This window comes from Gallus gallus, chromosome 2 (genome assembly GCF_016699485.2).
Source record: "Gallus gallus isolate bGalGal1 chromosome 2, bGalGal1.mat.broiler.GRCg7b, whole genome shotgun sequence".
Classification (NCBI taxonomy): domain Eukaryota; kingdom Metazoa; phylum Chordata; class Aves; order Galliformes; family Phasianidae; genus Gallus; species Gallus gallus.
The window spans coordinates 120,799,866-120,812,955 of NC_052533.1; the positions used below are offsets into that span (position 1 = coordinate 120,799,866).

At 44.3% G+C, this 13,090-nt stretch overlaps 1 protein-coding gene across 7 annotated transcripts in view; it reads right to left on the reverse strand.

Moving 5' to 3' along the window:
- PAG1 (phosphoprotein membrane anchor with glycosphingolipid microdomains 1) overlaps positions 1-13,090 on the reverse strand; it is a 110,879-nt gene that overhangs the window by 10,031 nt on the left and 87,758 nt on the right. For all 7 annotated transcript variants that reach the window (XM_015282858.4, XM_046937995.1, XM_025148017.3 and 4 more), the window contains 4 exons: positions 10,494-10,545; positions 9,882-9,978; positions 6,804-7,399; positions 788-847 (listed from right to left, as the gene is read on the reverse strand). In XM_015282858.4, the coding sequence (XP_015138344.1) occupies positions 788-847; positions 6,804-7,399; positions 9,882-9,978; positions 10,494-10,545 (805 nt within the window). The remainder of the gene's footprint in view (positions 1-787; positions 848-6,803; positions 7,400-9,881; positions 9,979-10,493; positions 10,546-13,090) is intronic.

Sequence of the window (13,090 nt, forward strand, 5' to 3'; positions counted from 1 at the left end):
GTGAGCTCCTGAAAGCCACGCTACAGTCCTGGAACCAACTTGGGCTAAATGAGGAGACAGCATCAGAGGAATGATCAGCTTGAGCTGCTGGAATGCAGAAGGATGCTCTCTGATCTTTCCTCTTTTATTTTAATAGTAGCAGATAGTTAACCAAACTCAAAACAGTTTTTTTTTCTGCCTGTTTGTATTTCATCCCCTTTTCAGCACTGAATTGCATGAACCCAGAAGGAGCAGTGCGCTCATCCCTGTCTAGGAGTGCCTCCCCAGCAGCAAGCACCAGCTCACCCAGCTCACCGCCAGGGCTGTGTTTGCTTTATGTCCAGAGAACATGCTTGTAAACCATGAGGCACCGCTGGATATGATTACATGCAATCTGATTTTTGTTTCATTTTTTCATCTTTGTTTCAATCTCTGTAATTTATTTAACCAATAAACACTTGAAATATTAATGTAGGTGCTTCAGAGCCCTGAACACTTTGCAAGAGAAAGGTAGGGCACGTTTCAAACTCAGAATCCAAAACCAAAGAGCTGCCCTAACCATCAGCTATTTGGGCCTCCTAGTATTTTCTGATTCTTTTTTTCAACCTATTGGCCTGATAAAGCCATATGCTACAATGCTTCTGATTTCAGGAATGCGGCAGTGCAAACTGTACAGAAAAACTTGGGCTTTCATTTTCCCTTTAGACAATTTTCGCCTCAGATTCTGCTTAATCATGCAGAGCTTATGCTAATTTCTGCCTGAAAAAAGGTCTCTAGCTCATTACTGAATTTTACACGAGAAACCTACTTCGTCTTCTGTAAGAGATGGATCTTCCTCTCGAGACTTGTAAGACATCGAACTCAGCCTCTGTAAAAGAGGAGGAAAGAAAGAAAAAAAGGCTCATTACCAGTCAACAGTGTGATACCTACAATAAAACTCTCGCGCTACAATCAATACATTGTATTTTATGGTCATTTGCTCACTAGTTCCATTTCACGGAGCTAATTTCCAGCGTACATCTCTGGAGATAGCAGCCCTGAGGTTAGTAGAGCTTTTTAATGTATCTGCTCTTACGCTGACCTGAAAAGGGCAAATATAATGTAATGCTTAAAACAAACTCACAGCACTCTGCTGCGCTGTATCCCTGCCTTCAGACTTCCAATGAAGCAAGAAAGACTCTGCAAAGGTTTTTGAGCAATTATAAGTGAGCTACGGTAAATCTTCAGGTACGTTCCTAGAATACAAAAGGACTACACTGAACTGGTGCCTTCCTCGTGGCAAATGCCCTTCCTTCCGTGGCTCTAGAAGCACTGTAAGGCAGTTGAACCCCTCCCCCATGCCACACAGCTGCTGCTCAGAGGTGCCTCCGACCTCAGAGCCACACATGCGGAGACAACCTGCTTCAACTTGGCTTGAAAGGGGAAGCTACGTCCTCTGAGGTCTGCCTGGTCCAGCTCGTGTACCAAAGTGATCTAAGAACAGAAGCTTCGTGTAACTTTAAGAATCCAAAGTGGAATGCAGAGGAAAAAAAAAAGGAAGAAATAAACATGAAACACTGGGAAAAACCATCTGACTATTACAAAAAATGTCTGAGGACCTCCATGGCTATCAAGACCCTGGCCACCTTCCAGCAGATGTGGGATTCCTCCCTAGCACAGCACAAAGGCTTGGCGGACCTCCTGCTCATGGTGACTGGGAGGAAGCCTTCAGCACTATTTGCAACAGGCCACGTTTTGGAGTTTTATGCAAATTCTCCACCTAAAATATCAGATGCCTTCCAGTGCAGGCCAAGATGGAGAAACAGAGCTCCATCTTTTTAGCATGGTCACTGAAATACTGCTTCCAGAAACATACAAGTCACACAAGACTTTTTTCCTTAGAGGTTCCTTACAGCAGATTCCTTCCTTTCTTGGTGCTTTTACTTCCAATAAATTCCAAGCTTCAAATCCTGGACATGGGTCTGATGAAGACTCTGAAGTCAGCCCCCGCCCCTGGGGCTCCTGGCTGCTGACCTACTGGCTGGTGGACCTGCTCCTCAACACGGGCTTTGTTTACTCACTTTATCAGTGAAAAATAAAAGAAGATCAAATGCATTTCTGCATAGCCCTTACTGGATCTGCTATACTACAGCAGCTTGGCTTATTCTTTCTTACTTGTAGGATGTTTTCTGTCCTGAGGAGTAGGTGAATATTATCACTGTTATTCACTAAAACAAATGTGTGTGAGCAAAATTCTGCAGTGAAGTCATTTTCTTATTAGAGCGTCTGTGGGCACTTCTGCAGTTTCCCACTCCAGTCCTGAGAAATACCCCCACGTGCTGACAGCCCTGCACTTATTTTCCTACTATGTAGGATTCTTTCCTCTAAGCACAGAACGCATGACACCAGTCTTGAAGGATATTACCATGTTGGAAACTGAAAAAAATACTCACTCCTGTACAGTCTGTACCTAGCAATATTATAAATCACATTGGAAACCTCAATGCAAACAGAATACATGCTTGTTTTCTATCCCCTTTCCTTTAGTTCCTCGACAGCACTGGATTTTGTGCTCGTTGGCTTGGCTATGCTCCTGACTGAGGCAGCAGAACAAGGATGCCATTCTCCTCTGGTGCATTAGCAAGAGATGCTTTGCCCATCCTCATGCTGTGCTGGTCTGAAATCAGATGGGCAGCAGCCAAACACACACAGAACACTTCTACCACTCTTCCTGTGTTTGCTCACTCTGGAGAGACCTGGGAGAAAAAGGAGATCTGTGCTGCCTTTTCTGATTAAAAAAACTTTAGAAAAAGTATTCTGCCCCTCCAGTTTTAATAGAAGAACTACACCCAAGTTTTTCCAGTTCACAAAGGCCTGTAAGAGGCACTGTGCTACTAAATTTGCCTTTCTTCACCAAAACCTTCCAATGGTATTGTCTGAGTCACAGCCGACAACCGACTCACAGAATGAATTGTCATTCGTTCCTCACCTGGCCCTGCCAGTGATCTGTCATCCTGCAACCACTGCCTGGCAGTGCTGCACAGGAGGGCCCCGAGCAAGCACTGCACTCCTTCAGGCCCCAGCAGGGCTGGATCATTTAGCACTACCAGGGGCACACCTCTGGAAAAAGGAAAAAGCACCATGGACTGCTGGCAGCATGGGAGTCCTCTTCACACAGATCTGAACATCATGCTGGAGTGGTCTCTGGTTTGGCACACAGAGCTCTCTCCCAAAGCAAGAAGCAGGAATCATCGAATCATGGAATCATTAAGGTTGGAAAAGACCACTAAGTTCATCTAGGCCAGACACGTCCCACCCGCAGGCTGCACGCAGCCTGGCCCAGCTTGCAGTGTGGTCAGTCCCTGCCCCACACCATCATGGCGGCAGCTCTGCCCTGGCCCAGCCGCTCAGCACCAACGGAACATCGGTGTGCTGTCAGCCCCATCTGGGCTGAAACGAGGGCAAATGGAATGCACAGAGCTGCAATCAAAAACTTGATCGTGTCTCTTTACCAGACTTTTATAAGACCTCTCCCACCAGAGAGAAATATCTCTCCCTCCACGGTCACGCCTTCTTTGTGTCATTGCCGTTTCTGCAGTACATACATTTGTGAATAACTCTTTTCAAGGATGAAGCACAGGAAGAACAAAATTGCATCACAAACCTCTGATGAACACCTTGAGAACTCATGAAGAACTGCAGCCACTGCCATCAAACCAGACAGTGATACATAAGTTTCATATCCCATTCCCCCCCCTCTATTTTGATACGTTTTATTAAAAAACATTGGAAATTAAAATAAGTTTTGTTACTCTACATACACTGACTGTATCATACACTTTACGAGGGCTGGTTCAAAAATAATGCCTCCTATGTTATCCTGTTGGCCCACAATGTCAGAGGCGGATGCTGGTGGTGTGGCAGTAGACGATGAACCTTCCCACCAATATTCCATTCCATGTTGTTGCTGTGTGACAGATGGCAGCAGAGGGGCAGTCTGACATAATGGTGTCTGACATGGAAGTACGGATTAAACAAAAGAGTGGCGCTGAATACCTCCATGTGGAAAAAGTTGCACCCACTGACATTCACCGATGCTTGCTGAATGTTTGTACAGACCAAACAGTGGCTCTGAGCACAGCGAGGCAGTGAGTGGTGCGTTTCAGTAGTGGTGACAGTGACAGTGGGTCACCTCTGCTGATTTCCACAAGCACAGCATGCAGGCTCTTGTTCGTCACTGGTGAAAATGGATAGCTAATGGTGGTGACTACGTGAAAAAAAAAAAATTGTAGATAAAAATCTGCTCTGTCAAACAGTGTTATTGTGCTCTTTGTAGTTGTAGTTTCCATGGAAATAAACAGGAGGCGTTACTTTTGGAGCAATGTACCTATATGTGGCCCAATGCAATTCCTCTTCGCTCAATGCAGACCATGCAAACGGTAAGGTTGGACGCCTATGCTCTAGTCCAACCATAAAGAAGAGACGCCTATGAAGTCCGTCTAACTAAAGTAATTACAAACATAAAACTTATTTCCATAAACATCTTGTTCCTGGTTGCCACATCAGAAAACACAGGCATTGCAGCGCATCGCTTGAAGAAGCAGAAGAAAGGGAAAAATTATCACCACAACAGAAAAACACTCCCACACCCACCTCCACATACAATGCCAACAATAATGACATGTATATATTCAATCAATTACCATTTCCAACTCTGCTGCAGCTGTAGCTCTCAAGGACAGGACAGGCGCACGCCTCAATGCATAATGCATGCACCTAGCAGAGGGCTCGCCAATGAGCTGATGCTGCCAAGGCTTAACTCAGGATGACATTAGCTCTGAATAAATTTTAATTAGACAAACACCTTTTTTTCTGGCACTTAGGGAACTGCATGTGCCATCTCTTGATTAATCCTTCAAAACTCGAACCATTTTAATCAATTCCCAGTCATCGCAGACACTGACATTGTATACACGGTGTGCTGGGAGCTCCCGAGCAGCAAACATGCCTCCTTTGTATCTCTGATGGGGAAATACAATGATTTGCTGGAAACTTTTTACACCTAGAAAGGAAATGTCACTGGTTCTGAGAGCTGTTTCTCTAAAAAATTAATTAGAAATTACATACGGCCTGAATTCGGCAGAGGGGAGAGTTGGTGGATTACGGGCAACGCACTACATTAATTTATTACTTCATTAGCTTGTTATCTGTAAGAATGTGTGCTGAAGAGTCTGGATGAACAATGTTCAGATCTTGAGTCTTCTCTGTATTCACATTGGCTCTCTGGGGCTCTATACATTATATGGTTAAACACAGAATCACAGAATGGTTTGGGTTGGAAGGGACCTTTAAGATCATCTCGTTCCAACCCCCTGCTATAGGCAGGGACACCTCCCTCCAGACCAGGCTGCTCAAAGCCCCATCCAGCCTGGCCTTGGATGCTTCCAGGGAGGGGGCATTACAGCATGTATTTAAAAGGTATTTTTCTGCCCTCTGCCTGGATTACTGAAGTATGTCAACCACACAGACAACCAGAAGCAAGTAGTAACACCTCAGCTCTCCTACCACTTCTCAGGGAAATGCTTACATTTAAGTATCACATCAAATCTCAAGGATTTTTGGGAAGGTTGGTCCGATATCATCAATATCAGACTCCAAAACGATATTAACCTAAATCACTCTTTTTTTTTTTTTTTTTCAGTTACAAATTTTCTAAACCAGTTCTGAAAAATGCAAACTCCACAATTGGTGACAACTCTGTGATTATTCGGAAGGATTCTTAGAACTGATTCTGGTGAAAAAGGAGAAGAGGTAAGATCACTGAAAATATCACCACTGTTTTTCAGGGGGTCCGCCATTAAGGCTGGGAGTAAGGATGAGCTGCTGAGAGAACATCAGGTTTGGCTGAGGTAAAAATTATTCTGTGTGACAAACAGAGTTTGACAAGTACAAACTCTATAGGTTTAGAGAGTTTCTGCAGCTTTTATGGCTGCCTTAATGGAGATATTTAATGCAGCACTTCTCTCCCGTGATCCTTTGTACACTGGAATTGCTGAATAGCAGCTACAAGACCAAAAGCAGATTTGACATTTTAAAAGTCTACAACTGCAGTCTCTCTTCCTCTCTTTTGCTGTCCCTCTCATTTCATACAGAGGGAGACCAGATGAGTGGCACTGAGTAGATATACAGCAGTCGCACAGCAAGGCTGATGTGGCCCAACACAAGAGGCACATCTAAAGCTACAGCATCTACCAAAAATGTCTCAATCCCCTTTTTGCAGATTTAGCTTTTACTAGAAAAAAACAACACAAAACAAGGCTGAGAGTCTGAACAATACAAAGCTGTGAACAAAGGCACCAGATACCTACTGTAATAGTACCCACAAATACAATACCATTAAATTATGAAGCAGAGGCTTTCTATGTAATTTCTAGATAATATTTGGGAAAAGCTTTATGAAAAGCATATTGCAAGGATCCTGCTTATAGGTTCCTATGAAATAAACACATGCCTTTAATACAGAAGCTGTGCTGTGCATTTTCCCATTTTCCTATTTTAGTCTTGCCTCACTTTGAGTGTTTCTTTATTTCTTGGCATTTTTTCATAGAATCATAGAATGGACGGGGTTGAAAAGGACCACAATGATCATCTGGTTTCAACCCCCCTGCTATGTGCAGGGTCGCCAACCACCAGACCAGGCTGCCCAGAGCCACATCCAGCCCGGCCTTGAATGCCTCCAGGGATGGGGCATCCACAACTATTTTTTGCTGTTTTAAAAAAATTCCTCAGCCCTGTATGTTCTCTAGCTATTGTTTAGCAGTTGGATATGGTCAAGTAGTATTTACCTTCTCTGGTTTACTTGCTCCTTCTGTCCCTTCTCCTTCATCCACTTCATTCTCTTGCACATTCTCATTTTCATCAAGAAGTTTCATGGGCACTGGAGGAGGAAGCTCATCCTCTACATCCGGTGTATTGTCCAGAGGGCTTTCTGAATTAGCACTTTGGCGACTTTTTTTATTCCGGTCAACAGATGCATATTCTGCTGATTCAATTCTGCACTCAGGAATCTGATCCTGACCTTCAGTAACCATCACTGAAGCCGCTGACTTTCTGTTGCAGCTCCTTTCCATGTTGGCTGCTGCTCCAACATCTTTGATTTCCTTCACAGTTTCATACAAGCAGTCTTCAACTATGTTCTCTTGAGAGGAGCTGTCTTTCAAGACTTCGTAAGGCCCTTCCATCCCAAGACCTTGATCATTTTCGGCATTCCTAGCTGAGATGATGGTCTCCATGGTATTGTTAGGGGGAATACTGGGTAGTTCCCGGCTCTGGTGACATTTTAAGGATTTCCCAAGACTGTCCTGTTCTAGCAGATCAGAAATAGACGTTTGTACTTCTTCGTAAGGCTGGATACAGGCAGTTGTACTGTCCTCTGAGAGCACTACAGAAAATGATTAAAAAAGTATTTAAAACAACTGCACGAATAAGAAAGGCAAATGTGGTTTGGTACTCTCTACATTACTTCAGTTTCATCTCTCATTAAAAAGGATAAATGATAGGAATGCCTGAAAAAGTCATCATGTTTTCACTTTACCAGAAGTTTTCATTTATGAAGATTTCTGCGCTCTATTGTTAAAACATTATTCTGACAACATCTTAAATGCTCTGTGCACCCTCACATCACTTCACATAGCAGTGTTCACAATAAGAATGGGTGGGCAGGCACAGGTATGTTCAGCTGGCTCGTACTTGGCTCTGTCGAATGCTTACAGACTGCTGAGTCATCTCCAAGGGGGAACACGGGTAGGAGGCCTCAAACCAATTGCATTTAAAATGTCCTGAAGAGATTTTCCTCTTTCCACTTCCTTCTTTTGCAGTCAAAACCAGCTTTTTTTGCTGCTTTCTCCCTACCCAGCCTCACCTTGTTTAACATGCTGGCCAAATTCTCATCTGACACCACAACCTTGCTGAAGTCAGCCTCATGGCTCACAACACTGAAAGCAATTTATCGGAAGGCTGTGCCGTACTTCTCCTAGTCTTGCAGCACAGAATGTAGGCTGACAACCTACTAACAAGCCAGCCATATGCACAAAAGAGAAGATCAGACTTCACAAAGTAGTGTTGGTAGAATGTGTTTAAGTTACAGAAGTGGGCCACATGTCTCTGTCACAAATAGGGCACTGAGGACTGAAATTTATGGGACTTCTCATCTTACAGTGCTCACATAAGACATTTGCCTGCGTTCTCGGATGTATACATATATGTGCACATACGAGCACATTCCAGATAGTACAGGGTATGTTACTTTATGTGACACTGTTTCTTTCAAAGATCACTTCTGAATAGCTTTACAGTACAGTTCCTATGTCATTCTCTTGGAAAAATCTACCCGTTCTTCCATTTCCTTTGGAGTGTTTGACATGATGACACCAAGTGTTACTGAAGCAATCAGTGCCATTGATTTGGTGGTTGACGAGTACGTTTCTTTATCTTGTGCTCTGGGCATGCAGACTCAAACAGCCAACTCCCCTGGGAGCTGTAATCTGACAACAGAACCCAGGAAAGAACTTAAGGTGTGAGCAATTGCTACATGAATGGGAAATGTGAGAAGAAAAGGAAAACATCCTTCTCCATTCACCTGCCTCCTGTGCACATCTGGGGAGGAGTAAGACACATGCCAAGTGTCCTGTTCACTCCCCATGCTCCCTGCAGGCTTCCTGAGGAACAGCAGGAACCAGCCTGGAGAAACTGCAGCATGTTGTTCCCATCTGGCCCTCAGGGATACCTGTGCTCTGTAGAAGGTTTGGTGTAGATAAGCAGTCACCAACACAGTGCTGGCAGGTTGGGCAAAAGAAAAAATAACATGTTTGATGGTGCTGCTCTCATAGCGCTTCTCCTTCTCAAAAGGCAGGAGCAGCAAAAGAAGGAAGTATTGACAGAAATGATACGTAAAGCACAAATAATAAAGTAAATGGGTTCCTGTTATGTGAAAGGGTTGCTATGCACATCGTAAGCTGAATGTTATCAGTCTAGAATCTGCCTGGCAGCTGACAGCACACCTCTTAGCGGCACATTCCAAAAGCTGAATGTGTGGTGACCACTGGCAGGCAGGAATGCTTCCCTGCATGGGGCTCTGCTCTGTGCACAGAGTCACTGCAAGATGTAAACAAAGCAACAAGTCAATGTATGGGAACCGCAGTGAAATGCAATGGCAATGTTTAGAAACTCCTTTGGTTATTTGTCTCGGGGGGTTAAAGATTTAATGGCTTACCCTCCAGCTTCACAGTGAGCTGCGAGTAAGGGACACGGCCCTGGTGCCACAGCAAACTGTTGGCTCTCAGCAGTGCTGAACCAAGAGCACATTTATTTTTAGGCACCGCTCAGTGAAGTATTTTCCAGTGATACGTAACTTCCAATGAGTGCGAATCTTTCTGAGTGTTCAGCAAAACAAAGAATAAGAAAAAAAGGAACTGTATTTGTTTCCTAAAATACAAAAACACAAGTGACAGCCTCCTACAGCACGGGTCTATGACCCAAAGCTGTAGTCCCTGAAGGAGGACCTGAAATACTTCCACAGACATGAGGAGCACTTCTAAAGCACCAAGGTCCAGCCACACTTCTGGTCACATCCCAGCTTCATAGCCGGCTGATATGGGAACCCAGTAGGCTGTGTCTGGTGACCGGGTCTATCTGCACCCGTAGCTTTGTGGCAGCCGAATTCGTGCCAGATCCCCCGGGGATCCAGGGGGAAAAACAAGGGGTATTCAGGCAAACAACAGGACTACACCCGAGGAAAGCAGATGGCTGGAAACCTAAGACATGATTACAAACTACACAAGTTTTGGAGCACGGCTAAGTTGGGAGCTCTAAGCGTGGGCACTGCACTCCGTGGCCATCCCTCCCACCAGAGCGGCGCTGCTCACCGTCACCGTTGCTGAGCGCCCCGTTCTGCTCACTGCTGGGCGGCGGCTCCGTGGCGGAGCTGGTGATGGAGTGGCTGAACACCTCCTTCTCAGAGGGCTGCAACACAAAGCAGGTGGGTTGCGGGGGGAACGCTTGTTTCCAAGAACAGATACATAATGAATTTCATTCTCATCTCAGCAGTGCTGACTTGCATGTTTTATTGCCAGGAAGGTCAAATCGTGCACACTGCTCTCCAGGAGTTATTTATGTGTTTACAGATGTTAAAACAAACCGATGCAAGTACACCCAAGGTGATCTCCTTTCCCAACTCTGTGTGAATTGGAATCACCACCACTTAAACAGTTAGAAGACAGTGGCTGACGAATGGGTAAACCACACTTGGCGCTGCAACCTGAGCAAAAGGAAAGCAGGAGATCTGGAGCAACAACAAAAAATGCAATTTACTGAGATTGGCTGAAGTTGTCCTCCTTTTACTGTTCTGAAACCCCTAAATTTCCTGTGCTCAACAGCCTCCAAACTCCTGCTCCCTTTTCCAACCTGCAGTATTTTGCAAGGAGCCTGATGCAAACCAATCCCAAAGAAGACATAAGCTGCCAGAAACAAACACTTACCACACTCATCAGATTTTCATGATCTCCATTCTGATGTTTGGACTTCTTCTCCCTTAGTGAAGAAGTACAACACATTACTACAGATTACACTGATCTTCAAAAGCCAATCATTAATAGCTTTCACACAGCTGCAGGGAGCTGAACACAGCTGCTGATTCACAACAGTTACTGATGGAAATCACAGTATTATTATCATCAATTGAAATATATCTGAAACATTCAGAGATACATGATACACGTGTTTTGATAGCAGATGACCTGTGAGGTTCCCTAAACTGCATGAGTAAAATGTGTACATCTTCTAAAGAAGTACAAGAAACCCACAAAATTCATCCTACTTCTACTCAGGATGCCAGTTACAATTAATAAGCACGAGAGCATGAGCAGTTCAAGAAAGTCTACAAATTACATCGTAGCAGAGGCTTTGAACTTCACTTTTAGATGAATTCTGCTTCAATGGGAACTTTGCAGTACTCAAGGTCTGGATTGAGTTTCCAGTTGCTATTATTTTGAATATAGAACCATAGAATTGCTTGAGCTTGAAAGATCCCCTAAAGGTCACCTGGTTCAACTCCTCTGCAATGAACAGTGGGGCACCTACAGCTAGACCATGTAGCTCAGAGCCTGGTCCAGCCTGACCTTGAATGTCTCTAGGGATGGGGCAGCCACCACCTCTCTGGGCAACCTGCTCCAGTGCCTCACCATCCTCACTGTAAAAAGCTTCTTCCCTATATCCAATCTAAATCTTCCCTGTTTTCATTTGAAACCATTTCCCCTTGTCCCATCACAACAGACCCTGCTGAAGAGTCCGTCCCCCTTCTTTTTTATAGGCTCTTATTTTGAAATACTGCAATAAACCACAAGTTTGTAATAATCGTGCCCTCTCCCCTGGGTAAAAAGGCAAGTAAAAAGGTGAGAAAACACTGATGACATGAAATCTGTGATACTTTTAAGTCTATAATGCACCATACTTCCCACATTAGCAACAGTTAAAATTCTACCTGATTGTGAAATGAGAAAACAGAGCAAGGAACTCTGCAGCCATGCAGACTATTGTTAAAGATAGCTATAGACCATACACACTATTGTTAAAGTGCTTTTAAAGTTCCTTGGAAGTTTTCTGACTCTGACACTTTAGAATGAGAAGATTTTGTTTCGTTTTCCATGTCCTCAACCGTTTTGGAAAAGTAAGCAAGGAAGAAATTGTACGTGATTGCATTTATGCATAAACAACCTGCCCTACACAATGACCTGCAATCAAAGGTACTGTGTGGAGGCCTGCAGCACAACCATTTCTTAGAGCTTCTCCGGATAGTTTCCGACAACAAATCTCAGTGACTGCAAGGACACCCTCAGTGCTTTGATTTGGTTTTAAAAACATCTTTCTAGCCATGTTTCAAAGTTTGGAGGGCTACAAGGCAAAATACGGTATCTAACTAACTGCAACGTTTGGTGTGGTTTTAAGGCTTTTAGAACATACTTTTAAATAAAAAAACACATATTTCTATTTTTAGTCAGGAAGAGGGAGCTGTATGTTTGTGTGTTGGAGAGAGGAGAGATCCCTGAGAAGAGGGCATCTCCCAGCAAGACAGATGGTGGCTGCTGACTTTTCCTCAGCAGGGACTAGCGCTAACACACTGCTCCTGCCCTGCAAAACCCTGAGGACTGCTGGATCTGAGCAGAAGACAACTTCTGCTGTCCGGCCTATCCTTCCATGTCACACCAAGACATGCAGCCCTCGTTTTCCTTTCGCCTGCCCACATCAGCTCTGCCTCCTGGTTTATAAAAAGTTTTGAGGCGTTTGCACTTTTTCAGCATAAAAAGCAAAACCTGTCTGCTTCTATTTCCCTAGGAGACATCTTGCACTTCTCCAGCAAGGCGTAAAGCAGCATTTAATACTACCATTGGTGAAAAGAAACAGTATAGGATGGATGGAAGTATCACAGAATCATGAAGGTTGGAAAAGACTCCTAAGATCACCAAGTCCAACCATCAGCCCATTCCCCCATGCCTGCTAACCATGTATCTCAGTGCCCCATCCACACGTCTCTTCAACACCTCCAGGGATGGTGACCACCCCGGGCAGCCCATTTCTATGTGTCACCACTCCCTCTGAGAAGAAATGTTTCCTAACATCCCACCTGAACCTCCTTTGGTACAACGCGAGGCCATTCCCTCTCACCCTATCAAAGTTTTGACTTAAGTATTAACTTAAAAAATGTTTTTAGATAGATCTTTGTGTGTGTGTGTTGTGTGAGTTGATATCCAGGAGAATGCAGAAAGCCAAGATATGTCAAGGAGATCTATGAGTGAGGCACAGGATGGATGGTGCTTAGAACAGGGCCGGTACTACCACTGTTCCTCTTCCCAGCACATCATTACAGTCAGCCTCCCCAGGGTATGAGAAAGCACATAGCAAGCGCTACAGCATTATTCCTTCACACCAAAAATACATTTTTAGATTGCTCCTCTGCAGCAGAAAACAGTAAGAACTGCTCCAATTCAGATTTGCTCTGAAAACAAATGTACTGTCAGGCACGAGCTCCCAGATAAATTACCCTGAGGGTAAAACAGTATTGGAAGCCAACCCACAGACA